Raw genomic sequence first — 24,404 nt, 5'->3', positions numbered from 1 at the left:
GTCGTCATTTTAGATTTGTGAAGTCATGTGACTAGTTATGCAAATGGCGAGTACAGGGTCAGATTTCATCTGTGCCATAGTTTTGTCTAGCCTGTCAGTGGATTAAAGACAACGATTATAATACTTGCCATTTCTGAGAAAATAAATCATTTTCCTATCGATTTCATACAGGTTGATATAATAATACAGTTAAATTTCTAGGCCCACTGGTAAGTGACTACCATATGTCACTACCGCACGGTGGCAGCAGATTCCAAATTATGCAGTTGCAATTACCCCACATCCAAATGTCCAAATATGAAAAATGGGGTGGGAATATTCGGAGGAAACCCAGATTAGAAAACAGACTGCTATTCGTTTTAAGCCAAATTTGTAGCCCAAATTGTTGAATCTTAGAGCTGGAATGAGAAATTGTTGTCCCTTGAATTATATATTAAAAACGAGATACGAGCCTCTTTTAATACAGGTTTGGGGACTGGTTTAACGAGTTACAAGAAGACAAATTGATTTTACAGAAAATCCAGTCCTTGTTTATACAACAGCATATAATTTTAAAGGTCTTTTGTCAAAATTTAAATTAACCCTTTTGAAAATCTTTTTTAAATGATGGATTTTTAACGAGATTGTCTTAAGGAGATTAGGTTGTTTGAAAAATCTTGTTTGGGATTTTATTGGCACAGATAAATTCAGGGTTAAACTCTTTTCATTACAGGACAAGATTCTAATTATTATTGTTTTTTTTTACTTTAATAGGAAATGTTTACTTTCTAAAAGATTCGTATAAATATATTGCTATAGAATTCTTTAGAAATAAAGGTTTGAAAGGAGAAAAAACTAATTTATGTTCATTATATTGATCCCACGTAGCAACATAATGCGGGTCAGCAAAATAAAGTTAGAATTTTTATTCTGTACATTGAAATGACTTTACATGCCAGTTTATAGGAATATAATCAAACTTGTTTCGTGTGATACATTTTGTGGTTTTGTGCATGATCGTCTTTTCTGACTTAGATGTTTTGGAGAGTCTTGAAGGAGAAACATCTTTAGATTTAGAAAATGCATGTTTTCTAATCTAAAATGTTCTTTAATTCCATTCAGTAGTGGTCACATTTCAACCTTGAAAAATTAATTTCATCCTGGAAAAACCCTGGAAATTTATCTTTAGAAAAGTCTGGGAACCATGTTTGTATGATAATGATGATCTGCTGGTTGTATCTCAGCCATAAGGTAGAGCACATTACAGTATGTTAGGATGTTCATCTATTCATCTGTCCCTTATTTTAATTCTGTAGAATAACTCTATTTCTCCACAATCTACTGTTACGAAAGAAAGAAATATGTTGATTTTGGGGCCAAAGGATCCAATGTCTTGGTCACTTTTACTGAAAAAAGAAAAATGAGTTCTGCACAATAACATTAATTTGATGTCTCACTTTGTGGATGGCTTGAATTTGGGGTGAGGAAGAAGCCTATCACTTTTGGGTTCAACAGGTCAAAGGTCAAGGCCACTGCAACTAAAAGAAGACAAATGGTTTCCACACATCAGCATTAGATCTGAACCAAACTTTCTGGATGGTTTGCAGTTGGGGTAGTTGTTGTTATTGTTGTATGGTTTATCGCCATTTTTCAGCACATGATAGCCTATACATGGTGGCCAGTATTAATGGTGGAGGAAGAACTCGGGAAAACCCCAGAAAGAACCACCGACCCACAAGAAGCTACTGGCAAGCTTTCTCACATACCCACATTAGCCGAATCTGAGACTCAAACCCACGCAGACAGAGATGAGATGTCAAAGATCCGTAACGAAGAGCGCTTTGGACCACTCTGCCACTCGGGGCCCCTGCAGTTGGGGTAAGGAAGAAGCATATTGATTTTGTGGTCAAAATGTTAAAGGAAAAGGTCACTGTGACTGAAAGAAGACAAATGGTGTCTGCACAATAAAATCAGCTCTTCATTACAGACCTTGCATGCACTTGAGGTAAAAAGAAGTCTCTAGGTTTTGGGGTGAAAAGTCAAAGCTCAAGTCACTGTGACAGAAAAAAGAAAAACATTTTCCAGACAATAAAATTAGTTCTGCTTCACAGACCTGAACTAAATTGTGTGGATGGCATGCACTTTAAGTAAAAAAAAACTTGTGGATTTTGTTGTGAAAGGTCAAAGGTCAAGGTCAGTGTTGCTGAAAGAAAGAAGAAAAATGGTTTATGTACAAAAATATGTTTTTGACTGTGTACCTTGACCAAAGTTTGTGGAAGGCTTGTACCTCAGGTATGGAAGAGACCTAATAATTTTGGGATTAAATGGTCTGGGTTTGAAGGTCAAAGGCCATAGTTATTGTAGCTCAAATTTTGTTTTTGAGCAGAATAACTTTGTTCCAGATTAAATTTCTTGTCCAAAGTGTGTCAAGCACCTGCAACTAGATTAATAATAAACCTTTAGCTTCTGAAGTATAAAGATCATAGTTGGCAAAATAATAAGAAAACAATAGTTTCAGCAGTGTAAGTTTAGTTAAGACTGCATACCTTGACCAAAAGTCCAGGTTGTACAGGTCCATTCATCAAGTCAAATGTGCCCTTCTAATCATATAGATCCATTCATCAACAATCTCCAAGTTGAACATAAGTAGTGAAGCAGGGTAAAGTGAACATTTTTTATTCAGTAGATTTTTATTTGGGCAAGATTAATTCTAAGGTAGAAAATGTTAATACTCTAAATGTTTATGTAATAGGAGACTGGAATGCTAATATGCTCAAATTCACTCCCTTTGAAGATGAACTTTGCCTGTTTTGTGAAGAATATGGTTATATCATATTGGACTTAAAACTAATAGTGGACCACACAACAAATTTTACTTATCTCACTGAATCTCACAATGCAGTCTCTTGGTTGGATCATTGTGTCTCAACACAGTCTGCTCATTCCGCTATAAGTGATATGAGAATACTACACATCCTAGTAGGGTCAGACCATCGTCCTACTTTAATGACTATCAACACTGATCTACTTCCTAGATTTGATTCTTGCCTCAGTGAACGCTTAAACTTGAAATGCAACATCAGTTGATCAGACCTTACTGCTGACAAAAAACGGAATTATACTCAACATCTGCATTCTTATTAAACAAGATAGAGATCCTAACCATGACTGTACTAATCAGGTACATATGAAACAGATTAATGGATGATACACAGATATAGTAAAAGCTTTTCCCAACTCCTGTAAAAGCTTGAATAGTAAATCCAAACATGGTCACCAGGTTATACCAGGCTGAAATGACTGTCAAAGAACTGCACGACTTTGCACGGAATGCTTACCTTATGTGGCGTGATAACAGTAAACCTTGTCATGGCCATCTCAGTAACCAAATGGTCCAAACAAGAGCACAATTTAAGTTTGCTCTTAGATTATGTAAGAAGGAAGAAGTAGAACATAGAGCAGACTCGCTAGCCCAAACATTTTAAAATTTCAACCAATGTGAATTCTGGAAGCAAGTTAAACAAAATACTAGGACAACTTCCAACAGACTACCAATTTGCATTGATGGGAACTGTGGTCAATATAATATATGCAACATGTGGAAAAATCATTTGGAAGACTTACTCATTAGTGTTAAAAACAAACTGAATAAGAAGTGTGTTCTTTAAGCATTGTATACTCCTGCTGCTCATATTGAAGTAATCACATTATCTGAGATCCAATGTGTAGTAGCAAGACAAAAAGGCGGTAAATGTCCTGGATGGAAATTTTTATATGTGGAACATTTTAAATTTTCAGATACCAGACTTCATGTCCTTTTGATGATTTTAATTAATTGTATGTTTGTACATAACATTATTCCAGATGATTTCAAAAAAGTTACAATTATACCACCACTGAAACGAAAAATTGGTAACCTGACTGACAAATTTAACTATAGACCTATCCTACAGCTCTTGTGACAATTATTTAACAAATATTTGAACGCACCTACTACAGAGATGTGAAGTCTGATATGATATATATAATCTTTTATGTTTATAATGTTTTTACTTAATATTTATATTTTAATTTAGATATTTGGACTATGTAGTCTGAAACAAAGAATTATCTTAATACAGTAAGCACTTTGGGACTATGTAAATACATGTAACCCTCTTGTATGGTTGGTACTGTAAGTACATTGGGTATACAGTAATAAGCTATATTTGGACTAGTGTGTAAATAATGCTCCTCTATGGTTGGTACTGTAAGTACATTGGGTATTTGGACTAGTGTGTAAATAACGCTCCTCTATGGTTGGTACAGTAAGCAACTTGTGTATGCAGTAATAGGCCTTATTTCATCATCATCATCACCATCAAACCCTTAACCCAAGAGGTCATTGGGGCACCACAGTTGACTTTACAACCAATTCTCTCCATCTTTCCCAGTTCTTTACTGCCCTTTGGGAATCTCCAAATCCCATGCCTGTCCATTCCTTAATGTTGTCTTCCCACCTCTTTTTCTGTTCTTTTCTTCTTCTGCACCTTCACACTGAGCCCTGCAAGATTGTTTTTGCCAGTCCAGATGATCTTGAGACATGACCGTACCACTTCAGTTTACGCTTTTTTACAGTGGTCAAGAGGTCTTCATAGGATCTGATTGGTCGTTGGATCCTGTTGTGAACTTCTTCGTTGGTTACATGGTCAATGTATGAGATGCCCAAGATCTTGTGGTAGCATCTCATTTCGAAGGTTTGACTCCTTCTTTGTAGATCTGATGTGAACGTCCATGTTCCACAAGCATACAAAAAAAATGGATATGACAGTCAAGCACATCAGCCTGATTTTGGAACCAAAAGCAGTGTTGGTATCTTTCCATATTGTCTCAGACTTGTTATTGCTGCTGGGTAATCCTGCAAAGCAGTTCTGGTTTGGAGCCCTCATCTGTGATAACTGATCCAAAGTACTTGAAGCTTGTGACTCTTTCCAGCTTCTGTCCACTGACCTTCATTTCTGCACTGATGCTGTTGGTGTTGTTTGTCATCAGTTTGTTAGTTTTGGTGCTAATCTCCATACCATACGTTGTGGAGGTTGTGTCAATGCTCTCAACCAAGTCAGTCAGTTCTTTTTCCACTCCTGCTAAACCATCAATATCATCTGCGAAGTGAAGGTTGGTGATTGTTCTTTCTCCGATGGTGATAGTGCCCTTGTAATTGGACTATGTAAATAACACTCCTGTGTGTGTGTGTTGTGTGTGATTTGGATTTTTAACATAGCTTTAACAGTTTTTCAGTTATATCACTACATTGTCTGAAGTATGGGAGTTTATAGTGATGGCTAGCACAGGGTCATCATGACAGAGATATGTGGCATCATGTCCCACCCAGTCACATTATCTTGACGCCAGACCTACCAGTCCTAACACTAACCTCGTAATGCTGAGTGCCTAAATAACTTTATTGTATGGTTGGTACAGCAAGCACCTAGTATATTTGTGTCACTTAAGCTACCATTTGTATTTTCTTCCTAAAACTAGGGTATCTTTTGTACTGTTTATATTACAATTACATTTTATAAATGAATGTTTTTGTACTAATCTTTTTGATTTCTTTTACAGGCTTATTAGTTGGTGGAGCTTTAGGCTTTGGATATGGACATCCTTGGGGGTGGGGCTGGGGATGGGGGTGGGGTTATCACCCAAGTTATGGATGGGGTTACGGTGACTATGATCAGAACATTTATATAAACAATGAGTACAACAATACTGAAATCATCAACTATGGTGATGAAGGCATGGTGAATGGTTACCAGGGAGACTATGGTAACAGCATGGATCCACCTGGATACCAGGCAGACTATGGCAACAGCATAGATCCACCTGTTTACAATGACATCAGTAGTGGTGGGCAGTATGATGGAGGTGGAGGATACAGTATTGTTGACAGTGGAGGTGGTTTTGGTGGTGGGTTTGACAGTGGTGGTGGTGGTTTTGATACAGGGTTTAATAGTGGTGGGGGTTTTGACAGTGGTGGTGGGGGTTTTGATGGAGGGTTTAATAGTGGTGGGGGTTTTGACAGTGGTGGTGGTTTTGATAGTGGAGGGGGCTTCAGTGGTGGGGATTTTTGATCGAGGAGAAGATTCAAAATAACATACCCAAATCAAAAGAAACACATTGTTACCTTTGTGGTTATAATGCTTTTGAGAAATTGTGGAGCATAAAATTTCTATAAATCACACACACACACACACTCACACATACATACATAGATAGATATATATGTATGTATGTATGTGTGTATATATATATATATCTATCTATATATATATATATATATATATATATATATAATCTTAAATGTGTGTTCATTGATATGAAATATTTCAAACAAATTGAGCTGCATGAAGCAGGTGGTGTATATTATTCAGAAAGTTTGAAATTAATTAATGTCAAGCAAACCTGTGTTTGATATTCTTCTTATCCCATAATGTTTATTACTTTGTATTACTCTGCACAGTACGTCATGTGGTATTTATGTAGTCACATTATGACACTTATGCTATTGAGTGTTATGTCCATCCATCCATCTGTCTCACCTTGGTTTAGGTTTTCATTTGGGTCATTTTATGCACTGTGGTTGAGCATCCACATTCTGAGAACACATCTCTTGGTTTTAGCACAGTTGCACTAATTCTTTCAGCACATGATAGGCTATACATGGCGGCCAGTATAAATGGTGGAAGAAGAACCCGGGAAAGCCCTGGGAAAGAACCTCTGACCCACAAGAAGCTACTGACAAGCTTTCTCTTGTACATTTAGTAGTGGTGGGGGTTTGAACATATTTTTTTCTGTTTATTTCTTCTGTTAGATTTTTGTTGGTACTACTCCTGAAGAAGTGGCGTTAAATTATACAGTGTGACCCCCCTCTATAGCGCACTCCGTTGTGATACAAATTTGGATATATCTTGGTTGTGGTGTGGCTCCTGAAAATTCACATACATTTACTTTTCTCATACACTATTTATTTTTCTTTATTAAAAAGTACAAACAGTTAAGTGTAAAAAGTTTATTATCATTTTTGGGGAAGAGATCTTGTATGAATTCTAATATGAGATGATTGTGGCGTGGCTTCTGCAATTTCATATACGTCTATTTTTCTCATACTCAAATAAAAAGTTTTTTCTTCTTAAAAGTATGAAAAATAATGTGTAAAATGTTTATTCATGGATCACACTTGGCTTTGCCAATGTCGCAAATTGCAATTTATATTCCTTGCTGGCGACAAATTATACCATCTGGTGATTTTTTTATTAAAATTATTGACTGTTTAAACTTGTAAATACAAACCGTGGGTTTGGAGTGAAGAAATTCATAGGCATCATGAACGGAAGCCACAAACTTGATATACAATGCACTGGAGTTTATCTATTGTTAGATAGACAAATTCTTTGAAGATATTTACAAATAATGTTAACAGTACATTGTTATATCATAATCTGCTTACTCTGACATCTGGCCTGAGTACTACAGTATACTGTGAAATTCTGCATTTTAATTTTTTAAAAAAAAAACATTTCTGGTAGAAAAGATCAACCGGACAAGGCACTATCTCATAATAGATCTTTCAGACAAAATTGGGTCGTATTATCAGCCGCTTACTAGTAATTAATATATTTTGACAGACCTATGTATGTGGATGGTAAGTAAAATTCCTCTTCATTTCAATCATTCGGAATACTTCTGTTTTTTATAATAATCCCTGTCAGAACAGAATAGAACACCTGTGTATTCATAGTCTTTTGGCCTGTTTTTGTAAATAAAATTTTTGACACATGTATGGAAGGCAGCATCACTCCACCACAAGAAATGTGCCCAAAGAAAAAAAGAAAAACCGAGATCAGCTTGTTGATCTCCTTATGCTACTGGGACTAGCTACAATTGACCAACTTTTGAAGGCAAAAAAAGTAACTGCTACACTCAACCAAATGATAGTTAATTCCTTTTGTTTTTAAAATGTACCCAGAAAAAAATAGCTTTCCTGAAACGTCAGAGGAAACTGATCACCTTTGAAGCACTGATGTTCTGTATAAATACTAGCAAGTGAAAAAATAAACCAGTCTCAATCAGTGTTCTACAATTATTTGATGTTGCCACCATAATAAGAAACACACATCTGTTTGGTCCTCCTAAGCTGTCCTTTAGCGGTAACTACAATAATACATGCACCTTCATCAAAGAAAGCCGACTACAATTTTAAATAAAAACAAATAACCTTTCATCAAAGGAAGCCGACTACAATTTTAAATAAAAACAAATAACCTTTCATCAAAGGAAGTCAGCAGAAAACTTAAATAAAAGCAATGAAATCTGATAGATTGTTGCATTTTCCAAAAGTGACTGGAACACTTATTGTGCCATGAAAGTTTCATTTTTGCAAGGAAAAAAATTAGGCTAATGGTCGCTACCAATGGCATCATGAAACACAAATTAAATTTCCACTTTTTCAAACCATATATATATGGCCATCAAGTTAAATGAATATGGGGTATCTTGCAAAAATGTTTGTTAATTTTTTTAAAAAAAATTCAGTTTTCATTTCTCTATTATTAACCTCATCCCCTGGATAGCCTTGGCAAGATGATACTGTCTCCAGCTGACCAAAATCTAGGTCAATTTAAGTACATGTACATGTAGCATGTAAACAGCCATGTGCTACTTGTGACAATTGTAGTGAATTGTTAAGTGACAATTGGATATAGATCAACATGAGGACTATCATTTCTTTAAAATAAATACATGTTATTTGTGTTTTCAAATGGGATCATACACGACGTTTGTAACGTGATTTATACTTGAATTCATGGATTTCTTATATACAAGTACAGTACTTAATGGATTATAGATTGTACTAAACAAATTTAAGTTGTCAGTATGCAAGTGTTTTTCAGACTAGTTTGTCTTCATTTTAATTAAAAGTACTTTTGCTCTTGCTTTTATTCCCCCCACCCCTGCCTGACATATTTTAGGTAAATGCATTATTCTCTTCAGCCAACAGACTTGGTTAGTTATAACACAATTTGATTTATAACACAGATGGGTACTCTCGACCCCAACTACCGTGTTATAGTGGGGTCACACTGTATTGTTAGATCTTATAACAGATGATAAATATAAATGTATTTATGGCTTGGAAGGGCTTGTTCCCTCTCTATCATTTGGCATACCGTCTTTTCTCTGTTTTAGTTCCTAGGTTCCACTCCATAGTTTTAAATTGTGCACAGGGTTAGATTTCTAAAGAAAATGGGTCTTCCCATTTGACTATACATGGGATCATGTTATTCTGAAAATATTCAGAAAATCCTTATATCAGTTTTATTTCAACCAGACGATGCATTATCTAAATATAATCACCACAGGATTTGAATGTAAAACTTGGTACACTGAGTATTGTCACCCAATTTTAGAAGACAAATGATGTGTACCAGATTTTGTTTGTTTAAATTTTAAATGCTTATGTAGTAAGATTTTCTTTAAATTTCATCTGTGGAAAGGCAAATTAATGTACTTAAATTTCCATACAGGTGTATATGTAGGAAAGCTTTTTTTATCAGAATAGAAACATTGAAAAAATACCAAATATTGCTTATTTTTTAAATTTTTGATAGTGTACAAGCTGGACTTAAATGGATGTAGAATAAGTTTGACTTAAAATTATGATAAAATCATCAGCAATGTTGATGGAAAATTTTATTTTGGAGCAAATAAGAAATAAAAAAGGTTCCAGTTGTTGGCAGTTTTCAGCATAATGACTGAGCCTTAAGTAGATGATTCAGTAAGTTATATTTTGTGAAAATGTGGCTTGTAATCTACAACATACACAGCTCATAAAAAAGATATCTGGCAGAAATGTAAATATTTGAATCAGTAATTTTATATAAAAAAATTTAATGTAAAATTTGATAATTGTACTGAACACATATTTATTTTCTGAATCAAAATATATTTTTATTTATTGAAAGATAACGTGAAGTATTGTTGCATGGGTAGTTCAGGTTTTGTTTTTTTGTTTACTGTGATGCTAATAACTGTGATATTTGTATTGTTGTTTCTTTTGTAATTCAACAGTACAATTTGAATTGATATATTCTGTACAGCCATGCTAGGCTACAAGGTCACAAGACACATTCTGAGTTTCCACAAGGGCTTTAGACAGGTAACTTTCAAGGCATGGAGGCACTAAGAAATTATCTATGTATCTATATAAGGCTACAAGTCTCACTTATTAACAAAATAGTCAACCAAAGATGTTTGTTGAAACAAATAACTTTTAAAAATAAATCTGTTCTCTCAGTAATGCAGGGGTAGAAAAATTGTGAAAATCCATGTTTGTTCCTGTCTGTATTTTTAACTCACCATCAGTCCTGAAAAATGTCACCATGTTGAGACACTTATTTAATCTGTTCAGGTTCAGAAAATGAAAAATCTGATTTCACTTTTTTGTGTTATGTAGTCCAGTAAATCAGTCTTCAGTCCAATAATAGTATTAATGGGTAACCAGACTTCTTCTTTTGTTATCCCTCAACTATCTAGTGGCTATCTGTAAGTGACCACAAATGTATTTATATTTTACCTTTATCTGAGTTTATATCATTATAGTTCACATTATCCTTAATATGATATTATCCCCGTGTCTGAACTGACAGCTAAATGTAAACTTTCCATGTGGGATTTTTGTTTAGTCATTACCCCACATACCAATATAGTATGCAACAATTGCTATTGCTTTGATTCTTTGTGCTTGCCAGTTAGTCAGCAGAAACAACTATGACGTGCTCTACAGGAACTGACCAATCAGAAAGCATGCTACTAGACCATACCCTTTCAGGGTGTCCAGTAAAATTTGAAACATAGGCTACCATATGATGGTTTGTTTATAAAGGATAATCATTCATCTGTCTTGTTTCTTGAGGGGTTCACCCAGATGAGCTAGTTGCATGGACTGTGATTACTGAATCTGATGACTGACTGAATATAGATTTATGTCATTTATGCTGATTTGGGTATGGGCAGATAATGAGTAGCCAACACATGTAAATCATTGTGGCTAAAAATAACCCAGCCTTTTACTATGGAGATAATTTGGACACACTGCTAAAGTGATCAGAGGGACAATTTAATAGTCAAAAGTTCATCTTTGTCAAATATTTATAAATATTCCATTATAAATTTTTTTATTATTTTATTTCAGTAATAATTTTTGGGTTGCCCATATGGGTTTTGACATTGGAATAAATGGTTGCCTGGGGTTTCTGGACAATGATTTTTCTCCCCCGTTGTGCCAGCAATGAAACTGAAAGTTTTTCTTTAAAACATGAAGAGAACAATGATATATCTTGTCACCTTTGAATTGTTCGAATTTTGATTTTGATTTTTGATTTTGGCAAGAAATTAAGGCATGGTGGCAAACACCTGGTTACCATATAAGGCATAGTGGTGCCATCATGACTTACTGGTTCAAGGAAAGTATTGTAATTCATTACAGAGTGAAACTCAAATTACAGAGTGAAACTCAATTAATATTCAGCATTTTCGGGTGTACAAGAACTGCATATTATTTGCTGTTACTTTCAGCTTTCCTCATAAATTTCATATTTTATTGCTGTTTTATTTGGATTAATTGGTCAAGTAACCATTCCATGGATTGCAAAGCAATACATACTCTATATTAATGTGTGGCAATGTTTTATTTGGAATAATTGGTCAAGTAACCATTCCATGGATTGTAAAGCAATACATACTCTATATTAATGTGTCATAATGTTTTATTTGGAATAATTGGTCGAGTAACCATTCCATGGATTGTAAAACAATCTATTTAATGTATTAATGAATAACCAAAGCCTTTAAATGTGGAGTATAGCTGAAATTTGTTTGCTACGCTCTGATAAGCAACATCAACATTTTTTTCCAAATCAGATTCATAACACTAAGCTTTAAATGGTGTTGTCTGAATGTTGTTTGAATGTTACACCTTTCCTAAAACAAGGACCTCTCAGCTGTCGAAAAGGATCAAAATTTGCCAGCATTGTTGTTTTAGCATTGTCCAGCAGTAATGTGTCATACAAGATGATTCTGAACTGTCATCAAAACTCAGTCTCGGTAAATATGTAGAAAACATGAAGACATGAAAGTCTTTGAGAAAAGTTGAGAGTGATGTAATCAGCTCTTGATGTATTTTCCTTTACATGCATGCGATTTGCAAATGTGACACTTAGATGGAATCTGATTCCAACCTAGCCCTGCGCCTTCAGTCCCCTTAGTCAGTCAGTGAAGATCTAAAGATTTAATGTTTTGTTTCAAAATTAGATTTATTGTGCATGATATGCACAGCATGTCTTGAGGTTTTGTTCATCAATGACATTGGTGCAAAGAATCATTTACTGGGTTAATGCTTGCTTGCATTTTATAATGTACATGAAGCTGATATTTTGTTTCAAGATTTACATTTTATACTGTACATTTAACTGATCTTTGAAAATGTACATTTGTATACTGTATACATGACTGATTTTGTTTGATAAAGTACATTTGTGCACTGTTTACATAACTTTTTGTTTGAAAATTTAGTTTTATACTGTACAAATAACTGATCTTTTCTTTGAAAATGTCTATTTTTATGCTGTACACATGAATGATTTTTTTGTTGAAAATATACATTTTTAGACTACACATCACTGATCTTTTTGAAGATGCATATCTTTATAATGTACACATCACTGATCTTTTGTTTGAAGATGCATATTTTTATAATGTACACATCACTGATCTTTTGTTTGAAAATGTACATTTTTATAATGTACACATCACTGATCTTTTGCTTGAAAATGTACATTTTTATAATGTACACATCACTGATCTTTTGCTTGAAAATGTACATTTTTATAATGTACACATCACTGATCTTTTGTTTGAAAAAGTACGTTTTTATAATGTACACATCACTGATCTTTTGTTTGAAGATGTACGTTTTTATAATGTACACATCACTGATCTTTTGTTTGAAAATGTACATTTTTATAATGTACACATCACTGATCTTTTGTTTTGAAAATGCACATTTTTATAATGTACACATCACTGATTTTTTGTTTGAAGATGCACATTTTTATAATGTACACATCACTGATCTTTTGTTTGAAAATGTACATTTTTATAATGTACTCATCACTGATCTTTTGTTTGAAAATGCACATCTGCACTGAACATCTCGTGCATAGTCAACTGCTCATCTACAGTCCTGTTTATACACTTTCCTTACTATTAAGAAAGTCCCTATATACCACTGCAGTACTTTTCTATAATTTTCCCTTAGATGTTATGAAAGTCCCTATATACCACTCCAGTGCTATTTCCCTTAGGTGTTTTGAATGTCCCTATATACAGCTCCAGTGCTATTTCCCTTAGATGTTATTAAAGTCCCTATATACCACTCCAATGCTATTTCCCTTAGGTGTTTTGAATGTCCCTATATACAGCTCCAGTGCTATTTCCCTTAGATGTTATTAAAGTCCCTATATACAGCTCCAGTGCTATTTCCCTTAGATGTTATTAAAGTCCCTATATACCACTCCAATGCTATTTCCCTTAGGTGTTATGAATGTCCCTTTATACCACTCCAATGCTATTTCCCTTAGATGTTATTAAAGTCCCTATATACCACTCCAGTGCTGTTTCCCTTAGGTGTTATGAATGTCCCTATATACCACTCCAATGCTATTTCTCTTAGGTGTTATGAATGTCCCTTTATACCACTCCAATGCTATTTCCCTTAGATGTTTATTAAAGTCCCTATATACCACTCCAGTGCTGTTTCCCTTAGGTGTTATGAATGTCCCTATATACCACTCCAATGCTATTTCTCTTAGGTGTTATGAATGTCCCTTTATACCACTCCAATGCTATTTCCCTTAGATGTTATGAATGTCCCAATATACCACTCCAGTGCCATTCTGTTCTTTCCTTAGATGTTATTAAAATCCTTGTATACCACTCAAATAGTGTTTGGTAATACTGTACACTCTTAAGTAATCAAAATACATTTGATTTCAAATATTTAGGTAGATTTAGTATAGTATATTACACTCTTATAAGAGGTAGAGCAAAAGGTCATCGCTCTTTGTTTTGTATCAACTTTATTTCCGTCCACTTTTAATATGAATTTAACAAACTTTGCATATATTTTTTTGGTACAATGCTAATATTTTATAAAGCTGTATTTTTTAAATTACACTGAACAATGATCAATATTATTCATATTGCCTCTGTTGATATCCACTATTTGTTGATATTTTTATATTACATGAAATTGTAAACACTTGTTATGGCACAGAATTTACAAATATTGTTGGCTAGTAAAATCATATTAGAACGTCCATGTTTGTTTCCAGACATTTTGTTGTAATGAAACTTTCTCAGTGCCTTTAAACTAGAGTTACCTCCCTTGTTATCAATCAAGTATGTGTCAATATAAATTAATGAAAAGAGTGTGTATGTGTGATTTGGATTTTTAATGTAGCTTTTAACAATTTTTCATTCATATCGCTATGATGTCTGCAGTGTGGCAGTTTATAGTGACGTCTTGCACAAGGTTGCATGCCATACCCTATCAAAGGTCTTTTTATAATCTATAAAGACATGGTATAGATTCTGCCTTATATAGATAATGTAAATAACACTCCTGTGTGTTTGGTACGTTAAGTACCTTATGTAGACAGTAATAGACCGTAATTGGACTATGTAAATAACACTCCTGTGTGTGTGTGTGTGTTGTGTGTGATTTGGAATTTTAACATAGCTTTAACAGTTTTTCAGTTATATCACTACATTGTCTGAAGTATTTAGTTTATAGTGATGTCTAGCACTGGGTCAACATGACGCAGACATGTGGCATGATGTCCCACCCAGTCACATTATCCTGACACCAGGCCGACCAGCCTTAACACTAACCACTTAATGCTGAGCGCTACACGAAGCAGCTGTTAGTACCATTTTTGTAAGTCTTTGGTATGACTCGGGCAGGGAACGAACCCATGACCTCCCGCATCTGAGGTGGACACTCCAACCACTAGGCCACCAGAGAAGTTATGAAAAGACTGAAGCAGAAATATAAAAAAGTACTTTCTATCATATAATATCATAATTATTGTTTAGAACTTTTAAATATATTCTTAAACTAATTTGTGTAGAATTTTCACATTCTGTCCTGTGACATCTCCTGATAAATTTTATGATTCCGAATATTATGTTGCAGTAAAGGATATAATTCTGTATAGAAAAATACATAAAGGAAATATGTGTGGTATGCAGAAATTGCTGTAGAAGTCAGAAATTGAATATTTCATTATAAAGAAAAAATTTACTATTTAATATTTTGGTTCCCATCAATTTTTTTGTGAACCTAAATACTCTATTGCACCAAATTCATTGTAATGAGAGTTGATCATATATACTTTTATCCATGTTTGATACGTTATTGTCAATGCTGTTTACACTATGTCCTTTAATAGGTATAAACACACATACAATAGGCTCTGTACCCCACTCCTTTCAATGAACAAAATGAACCAACTTTGAGGAGATGCATACCAAGTTTGTCAGAGAACATCCTGGGATTTTCCTGTTTGTACAAATGATGCCAGTTTGCCATCAACATGGCTGCCTTTTCAAATACAATAAAACATTCATTGGCAATTCATTAGAATTTTACTATATTTGACAATATGCCAGCATCTAAATTTTCAGGTGATACATCGTAAAATGTGGTTGCTACTACTCAGAGGTCGAAAATTGAAATTGTCTTTTTTTAAAATCACTCAAAGCATTTAACTGAATTTGATGACTAGCATCATGGCATGTCATAATTGTGCAAATAAAGTCAATTCATATCACGCAGGGCTCAAGTTGCATGAAATTAAAGTAACTTTGGTATATCAAAAACCATTCAATAGAATTTGAACAATTGAATCAGGATCTTTAATATTTATAGGTATGATCTTGATCCACCCACCAAATATAGCTACTGGTACTGAAAATGTCTTTAACCGACTTCTTCTCAAAACACTGCTCAACAGAATTTGAACAAAATGTATGAAATCCTTATTTTCTGACTGCACTTATTATGTAAATCTACCATCAAATCTGCCATCATTTTAGAAAGTCTTATTTGTGTAGTTATAACACATAACAGGTGAATGAGGTCTGTTTCTCATATTATTTACTTTTCCAGATGAGTTAGTTTTATAGTTTTTGTGTATTCTTGCTTTATCAGTGTTATTAAAACCTATGTACAATTCGGAATGGTCTAAAATCCCATCATATGTTCATTTTAGCTCATGTGTTGATCCCTTTGTTTATTAGGTTGATTCATTATTTACCTTGTGGGTGACTTGGCTTGTAGCTTTTGGTTGTAAATAACTTTATTTATAAAGTTTTATTGTAGCAAACTTTTTAATTTATGGACAGGACAAGTAATTGTTACCTTTTAATTAGCATTGCAATTCAGATGCCATATTGCTAACAGACTATATGCGAACTTAAAAGAACTAAATAAAGCTGTTTATTATCAGTATTTATTTATTGCTATTTGATGTTTTTTATATGAATGTATGTAATATGACTAAAGAGTCATTACTTTTATTTTTTATAAAGTCAGTACGTGTATTTTTTGTGTAAAGTCAATACGTGTACATTTCCTTCTTAAAGCATCCTGCACAGACCTTTTATGAATGACTGCTTTTTGTTGGCAGAAGGGGTGGTTGCTCCAGACAGTGTTTGCTATATTAGTTTTGTCTGGATATCAATCATATTTCTTGTAAACAAATAATCTTGTTTACTCTTCTTGGTGCAGCATTCAAACTTAGCAGGTGATTTTCCTATAGGGTCTTGATTTGTAGTATGGTTTAAGAATTTATGTGATGCCAAGGCCGGGACCTCAGGGCATGGATAAAGGCTTGTGATGCCAAGGCATTGAGCCTCAAAGCAGGGTTAAAAGCCTGTGAAGCCAAGGCAGGGACGTCAGGGCAGGAATAAAAGTCTATGATACATAAAGTACTCTTCTCTGATGATCGTGCTTTTCATTTGGGTAAATTCTTAAATAATGGCCAAAATGGCCTTTGCTAGCAGGTTAAAAAGGGTCCAAAAAATAGGACATCACCAGAGAGGCCCTTTATAGCAGGTTAAAAAGGGTCCAAAAATAAAACATCACTAAAGAGGTCCCTGATAGCAGGTTAAAAGGGTCCAATAAATAGGACATCACCAAAGAGGCCCCTGATAGCAGGTTAAAAGGGTCCAATAAATAGGACATCACCAAAGAGGCCCCTGATAGCAGGTTAAAAGGGTCCAATAAATAGGACATCACCAAAGAGGCCCCTGATAGCAGGTTAAAGGGGTCCAAAAAATAGGACATCACCACTTAGACCCTTCATAGCAGGTTAAAGGGGGTCCAAAAAAATAGGACATCACCAAAGAGGCCCCTGATAGCAGGTTAAAAGGGTCCAATAAATAGGACATCACCAAAGAGGCCCCTGATAGCAGGTTAAAAGGGTCCAATAAATAGGACATCACCAAAGAGGCCCCTGATAGCAGGTTAAAGGGGTCCAAAAAATAGGACATCACCACTTAGACCTTTCATAGCAGGTTAAAGGGGGTCCAAAAAAATAGGACATCACCAAAGAGGCCCCTGATAGCAGGTTAAAAGGGTCCAATAAATAGGACATCACCAAAGAGGCCCCTGATAGCAGGTTAAAAGGGTCCAATAAATAGGACATCACCAAAGAGGCCCCTGATAGCAGGTTAAAGGGGTCCAAAAAATAGGACATCACCACTTAGACCTTTCATAGCAGGTTAAAGGGGGTCCAGAAAAATAGGACATCACCACAGGCAACAAATAAAAGGTCTAAGATAGTATTTTAGCATGGAATGAATTTCAGTCTTTCAAAACTTAAAAATGGTGAAAGGCATGGATTTAGAACAGCGGCTCACGACCTTTTTGAGTACGAGGAGTCCTTCAATATATTTCGTGTAGACACCCGGATGCTAATAGTTGTACTTTTAGGCTCCCTTAAAATGACCCCACATCCACCCATGGTCCCCAGCTCACAGGTTGGGAACCACTGATTTAGAAGATCTAAGTACAGATGGTGAAGTGGTCTAGACATTCTGTAGTACCACTAAATTTCATTGGGCACCAAATTTTATGGATTTCTTGTTGCTCTAAACCACAAATTTAAATACCAATGAAAAATGAGTCACATATGTTAAAGTAGCCCCCCCCCCCATCAGAGATCAACAAAGCTATTTGATAAATCAACAGTAATAAAATATTAGCTTTTACATGTGTTTGTTTTACTTTAATCCTTTTCAGAAAGAAGAATTATAATGCCTTTTTAAATTGTATGAATGCACATGTATCTATACTGTATTTGGTAGCTGTAATTTCCACTAGTTGCCTTAAATCAATATGATGTGACATAAGGATAGATACAAACAAGAAAAAGCACAATGTATTCAAACACTTCTATTACTGAAAATGAAAGAAAGAATAATGATACTAATACATGAAAATTACATCTAATATGTCCTCACATTGATTCTTTTGAAACTGGATGAAAAATTTAAAACCTCATGAAAGTATTTCTCATTTTATCCATGCATTCCCAATTTCAATGAATAACATAAATTTAACATAATGAAACTATTGCTTGTAACATGATTACTAGTGAAATACGAGGTATATACACTAATTACTAATGAAACACTAGATATATACACTAATTATTAACGAAACACTAGGTATATACACCAATTACTAATGAAACACTAGGTATATACACTAATTACTAATGAAATACTAGGGATATACACTAATTACTGCAGTGTACTGAAGGTCTCCCTTCAGAGATTTTTAGGCAAAACCAATAAATCAACATTATGTCAATCAAGTTTACTAGTATACAAATGCTGGGCAGGTAAATAATCTTTAAATTGTTGAAGTAAACAAATCCAGCATACTCAAAGCCATGGATATTTATGTTTGATCTTTCACACATTTTTGTGTGAACTGCAATTATACATTCAGCATGTACTGACTTTGTTGATGAGGTTTTCACTGAAGTCTAGTGGCTGAAGTTCATAAACCAAACGGGCTCAAACAGAAAGTTCCATCGTTTTCCAATTTATCTAGCTTCTTTACATTTTGAAAGCTCTGAACAGTGTTGACACTGCTTGCTAACTGTTTTGAGCAATGGCCAGTTGGTTAAGTGTTTGGTTCACATGTAGAATGATGACATTATCTGAAGCAGTTGGGGTTTAAGTTGAATTTTACCACTCTTTAGCCACTGTGTTAATGCCACAATTATCAGAAACTAATGATGGTGCAACTTAACGGACAGTGTTTTAAAGAATCTGTGTGTTGCTGGCTGCTGGCAAGTGTTTGATATGTACTCTTACAGGCTGTAGTATTGTTTTTGCCACTGAGGCAACCACAGTTTATTGTTGGCATGGTTTTTTTCTGAAAGGTAATTGCAAAGGTTAGTCCATGAAATTAATTACCAAAAAATATTTAAATTTTAACAGGCAAAATAGTTAATTTAAATACCCACGAAAACATTCTTTTTCAATGAACCATGAAAATTATGGCACAAGAAAATAAATGAAACTACAGCCTGAGGCCACTTATAAACCAACATGCTTGACCAGACTTTTACTATAATGGTGTATGTGCCTGACTGTACCAGCCAGCTTGACCAGACTTTTATTCCAATGGTGTGTGCCTGACTGTACCAGCCAGCTTGACCAAACTTTTACTCTAATGGTGTGTGCCCGACTATATCAGCCAGCTTGACCAAACTTTTACTATAATGGTGTGTGCCTGACTGTACCAGCCAGCTTGACCAAACTTTTACTCTAATGGTGTGTGCCTGACTATACCAGCCAGCTTGACCAAACTTTTACTCTAATGGTGTGTGCCTGACTGTACCAGCCAGCTTGACCAAACTTTTACTATAATGGTGTGTGCCTGACTGTACCAGCCAGCTTGACCAAACTTTTACTCTAATGGTGTGTGCCTGACTGTACCAGCCAGCTTGACCAAACTTTTACTATAACGGTGAGTGCCTGACTGTACCAGCCAGCTTGACCAAACGTTTACTCTAATGGTGTGTGCCTGACTATACCAGCCAGCTTGACCAAACTTTTACTCTAATGGTGTGTGCCTGACTGTACCAGCCAGCTTGACCAAACTTTTACTCTAATGGTGTGTACCTGACTGTACCAGCCAGCTTGACCAAACTTTTACTATAATGGTGTGTACCTGACTGTACCAGCCAGCTTGACCAAACTTTTACTCTAATGGTGAGTGCCTGACTGTACCAACCAGCTTGACCAAACGTTTACTCTAATGGTGTGTGCCTGACTATACCAGCCAGCTTGACCAAACTTTTACTCTAATGGTGTGTGCCTGACTGTACCAGCCAGCTTGACCAAACTTTTACTCTAATGGTGTGTGCCTGACTGTACCAGCCAGCTTGACCAAACTTTTACTCTAATGGTGTGTGCCTGACTGTACCAGCCAGCTTGACCAGGCTTTTATTCTAATGGTGTGTGGCTGACTGTACCAGCTAGTACTAATATTAATACCCTTACTCGTACCTCGTGGACAGGGTACTAACATGAGCATATACATGTTAATGGAGCAAGCTGGGTGTGATTCACACCCGGCGCTCTTTTAGCCTAATAATAAAACTTTAAACGTATTCCTTGCATATAATCCAATAAATTGAGTAGTCCTCTTATTTAATGCCAGAAGTATCGAAAATCATTTTAGAAATAGTTGTAAAATCTCGTTTACCTTTTTTAGCCGACATTTTCGTTTAGATCGTCCGCCATATTATTTCAATAATGATTACTTCCGTTCTCAGCCTCGTTTGTTTGTGTGTCATATAAAGACATTGACGCCTTATTTGGAAATGTAAACAAATCGTAGTAAAAATTTGGCGCTGTTTGGGTCAGAAATTCTGCGCTTTAAAAGTAAATACAGTTTATTGGCAACTTTGAAATTCCACCAAGAAGCGATTATTCGCCACTTGATTGATAATAATATAGCGTAGAATATCCAAAATATGGTCTGGCAAGCCTTACATAGGAAAGGGGTCACGGCAAGAGTATCTCGTTATCTGTCATGGTGGACAGGATAAGGTTAGAGTAACCATGCCAATTTATTTTATCATTTAAGGGCTTAATAAATTCAAAATAAGCCAAACCTCTTTCACAACATGATTATACTTATGTAGTTGATTTCTACACTGTTTGTTTTTCTGACTTTAGTGATGATTTTTTTTGCTCCATTACATGATATGGGATCGGTTCGTAGCCTCAACCACAACAAATCAAGTTGAGGCTACGACATCGTATCTATGTACCAGCCAGCTTGACCAGACTTTTACTCTAATGGTGTGTGTGCCTGACTGTACCAGCCAGCTTGACCAGGCTTTTACTCTAATGATGTGTGTGCCTGTCTGTGCTCATGACAAGGACAGTTAGACTGTCTCCCCTCATGTTACAATTGAGGTTTAGTTTGACTCGGTAGCCAGTGGTCTGGTTGAAAATGGATTTTGAGTGCTCTGAGGTAAACATGGATGACATCTAAGCATGAATGCCAAAGTAAGGCAAATGAAGTATAGCAGTCTAAGTAAATGAGGCCACTTACTAAGAAGCCTAGCTGGTCTTGACCTTTTATTCTAGTGGTTTGTGCACCTGTCTGTCTGTGGCATGACAGATAAGCCAGATTTGGTTCCCAACCATGACAGTTACACTTTGTCTACCCTCTGCTTAGCTTTTGAGGATTTTCCAACTCTCAGTTCTCGTAGCCTGGCTGTAAATGGGTTTTCATCACTCTGGGAGGTGAATCTGAGTGACAGCTGATGATAAATGTTGAATAAGTAGGTAGGAGTGTAGCGATATAGATATGAGACTGCTTATTAAATGACTAGCTAGTCTGGATAATTTTGTCTAGTGGTATCTGTGTCTGACTGGTAAACAGACAAACTGGGTTCAATTCTGTGCTCTTACAGTTAGACTTTGTCTCCCTTCCAGTTATAAAAGTATAATGAGTGACATTGGTCTTTCTTGTTTCTTTGTACATGAACTCAAGACATTGTTTTGTTTTTTGTTTCTTTGCATATAGACTCCAGACATTGTTTCTACTTTTTGATTCTTTGTACATGGACTTGAAACATTGTTTTTTTTCTTGTTTCTTTGTACACATACTTGAAACATTGTTTCTTTTCTTGTTTCTTTGTACACAGACTTGAAACATTGTTTCTTTTTGTGTCTTTGTACATGGACTTGAGACATTGTTTCTTTTTGCGTGTCTTTGTACATGGACTTGAGATATTGTTTCTTTTTGTGTCTTTGTACATGGACTTGACACATTGTTTCTTTTTGTGTGTCTTTGTACATGGACTTGAGACATTGTTTCTTTTTGTGTGTCTTTGTACATGGCAATAAGGCACATCATATGAATGTGTAATGAATATTAAGTTCTGGACCCTGGGTAATTCCATCAGTAGGATGGGAAGAGGGAGCAGGGTTGGTGGTGGGAAAAATAGGGGATTTATGACAACAAGCCATTAAAATAACACTACCTTATATTTCATGTTATTTTTGTACCCTTTAATTTTCATATACCGTCAAGCTATAGTTTTTTGGACAAAAAATGTTCTACTGTGAAGATTCATGTTGCCAAAGTGATCAAAAATATTGCCCATTTAGTTCTACAGTAAAGGATAATAATATAGTCTTATTAACTTCATTTGCCACTATTTTTTTCAATTGCTTTTATTGACCTAGAAATCGATGAGCCACAATGACATCTGTTGTTTTTTTGTAAATTTATGTAAGCACAAACTACATCCCGGATATTTCATTGTTACAGTAGTAATTATAGGCTATTAAGCAAATCTGGAGAATTATTTAAAAGAAAATGTGTCGGCTGCAAAAGATAATTTTATTTGTGCATGGCTGTCTTTTTCTAGTCTTCTTGGTTTAAACCACTTGGTTTAAATGTTCTAAGGTGGCATATCTAGTAAGATTCCTTTTCTTTCCTGGTTTTGGATATCTGGGATATAATTTGTGCTTACATAAATTTACATAAAACAACATGTTGTTAAGGCTCATCAATTTCTATGTCAATAAAAATATTTTCCAGCATGTGCAACAAGTTGAAATAAGCTAGCTGACACATAATACATTTAAAGGTTTAATTCCTGTAGAAACAGCCATGTAAAGTTTTGAAAACACAACACTTTTTGTGTTCTATTTGTTTGTCTTGTCTATGTTTTGTATTTGCCTTTGAAAAAGCCTCAATAAGAGTCAAACGTGCTTAGGCTATTTAGATACTAGTTTTGCGCTGCTCGTAGTCAGTTTAATACATTGATCTTAATCAATCCCTGATACACGTATTCCCTTGCTAGATCCAGTGCACTTGAAAGGACTGTAGTTCACCATACTTTTTATACTATATATATATATATATATATATATAAAATTTAAAAAACATTTGCTTCACAATATAAACTGTAATTGAAAAAGAAATCAATCTGCAGCAAATGGGCACTTCATTTTTATACCCACAGTGCAGATGGCTACTATATTTTTTACATCCACACTAGGATGAATGACAAGAAAAAAGGAACTAGAAGAAATTATATTTGATCAAAAAAACACATGGTAGACACAGAGGAACTTTCTCCATTCAGCTTTACTCACATTCATCCATATAAAAAATCCTTACATTAATTTTCATGTCACTGTAAATGAGATGTCATCATTTAGACATTCTGAACAGTTCTAGCAGTGACACAAGAATGAGCTCCATGTCAGATTGCATGCACCAACAGCACACCAAAAACACTGCCGACAGGAGTATATGGTATTAAAAACAACACTCCTTCCATTGGGAACAAACGTTTACAAATTTTAACAAAACATTTATAAGCTGCCAGATGTCTCAAGGGACCATATCCTGGTGTGGCCTGGTTTACCTCTGGGGCAACAGCCTGTGAATGTGGTCAAGCACTACAACCTTGGACAATTTGGAGTCATCCTCCTTACACACCTGCTGGTCCAACAGTTTGACCCCCTCATCCCATACCCAGTGGTAGCTCTTTAGCTTGCTTTCCCTGTGAAAACAGAAAAAATTCTCCATGCATGTTTATTTCTTTGAGGAGTCTCATTAAATTATGCCTCCATTTATCATAAAATTTTAACTGCTTCAATAAACAAGAGTCCCTTGCAGGACTGATGCTCTATAGTCCAAAAAGAAAACCCCATATCAATATGAAAATCTATTTTGGAGGAGTAACAATAGCAAGATCTTCAAGCCGGCC

General features: G+C 35.1%; 2 protein-coding genes across 2 annotated transcripts in view; one reads left to right on the top strand and one right to left on the bottom strand.

Moving 5' to 3' along the window:
- The window catches only part of LOC149805766 (uncharacterized), a 58,588-nt gene extending 40,237 nt beyond the window's left edge, over nt 1–18,351 (top strand). The window contains exon 7 of the mRNA XM_089950439.1: nt 5,581–18,351. Coding sequence (XP_089806565.1) covers nt 5,581–6,089 — 509 coding nt within the window. The 3' untranslated portion in view covers nt 6,090–18,351. The remainder of the gene's footprint in view (nt 1–5,580) is intronic.
- A 171-nt stretch (nt 18,352–18,522) lies between these two features.
- LOC149805765 (cap-specific mRNA (nucleoside-2'-O-)-methyltransferase 1-like) overlaps nt 18,523–24,404 on the bottom strand; it is a 132,849-nt gene continuing 126,967 nt past the window's right edge. Inside the window, exon 22 of the mRNA XM_089950438.1 lies at nt 18,523–24,197. Within this exon, the coding sequence (XP_089806564.1) occupies nt 24,056–24,197 (142 nt within the window). The 3' untranslated portion in view covers nt 18,523–24,055. The remainder of the gene's footprint in view (nt 24,198–24,404) is intronic.

Source organism: Sinohyriopsis cumingii, chromosome 2 (genome assembly GCF_028554795.1).
Source record: "Sinohyriopsis cumingii isolate HCF-2022 chromosome 2, ASM2855479v2, whole genome shotgun sequence".
Taxonomy (NCBI): Eukaryota; Metazoa; Mollusca; class Bivalvia; order Unionida; family Unionidae; genus Sinohyriopsis; species Sinohyriopsis cumingii.
Note: the sequence above shows the minus strand (reverse complement) of the source record. Positions and strands in the feature narration are given on the sequence as shown.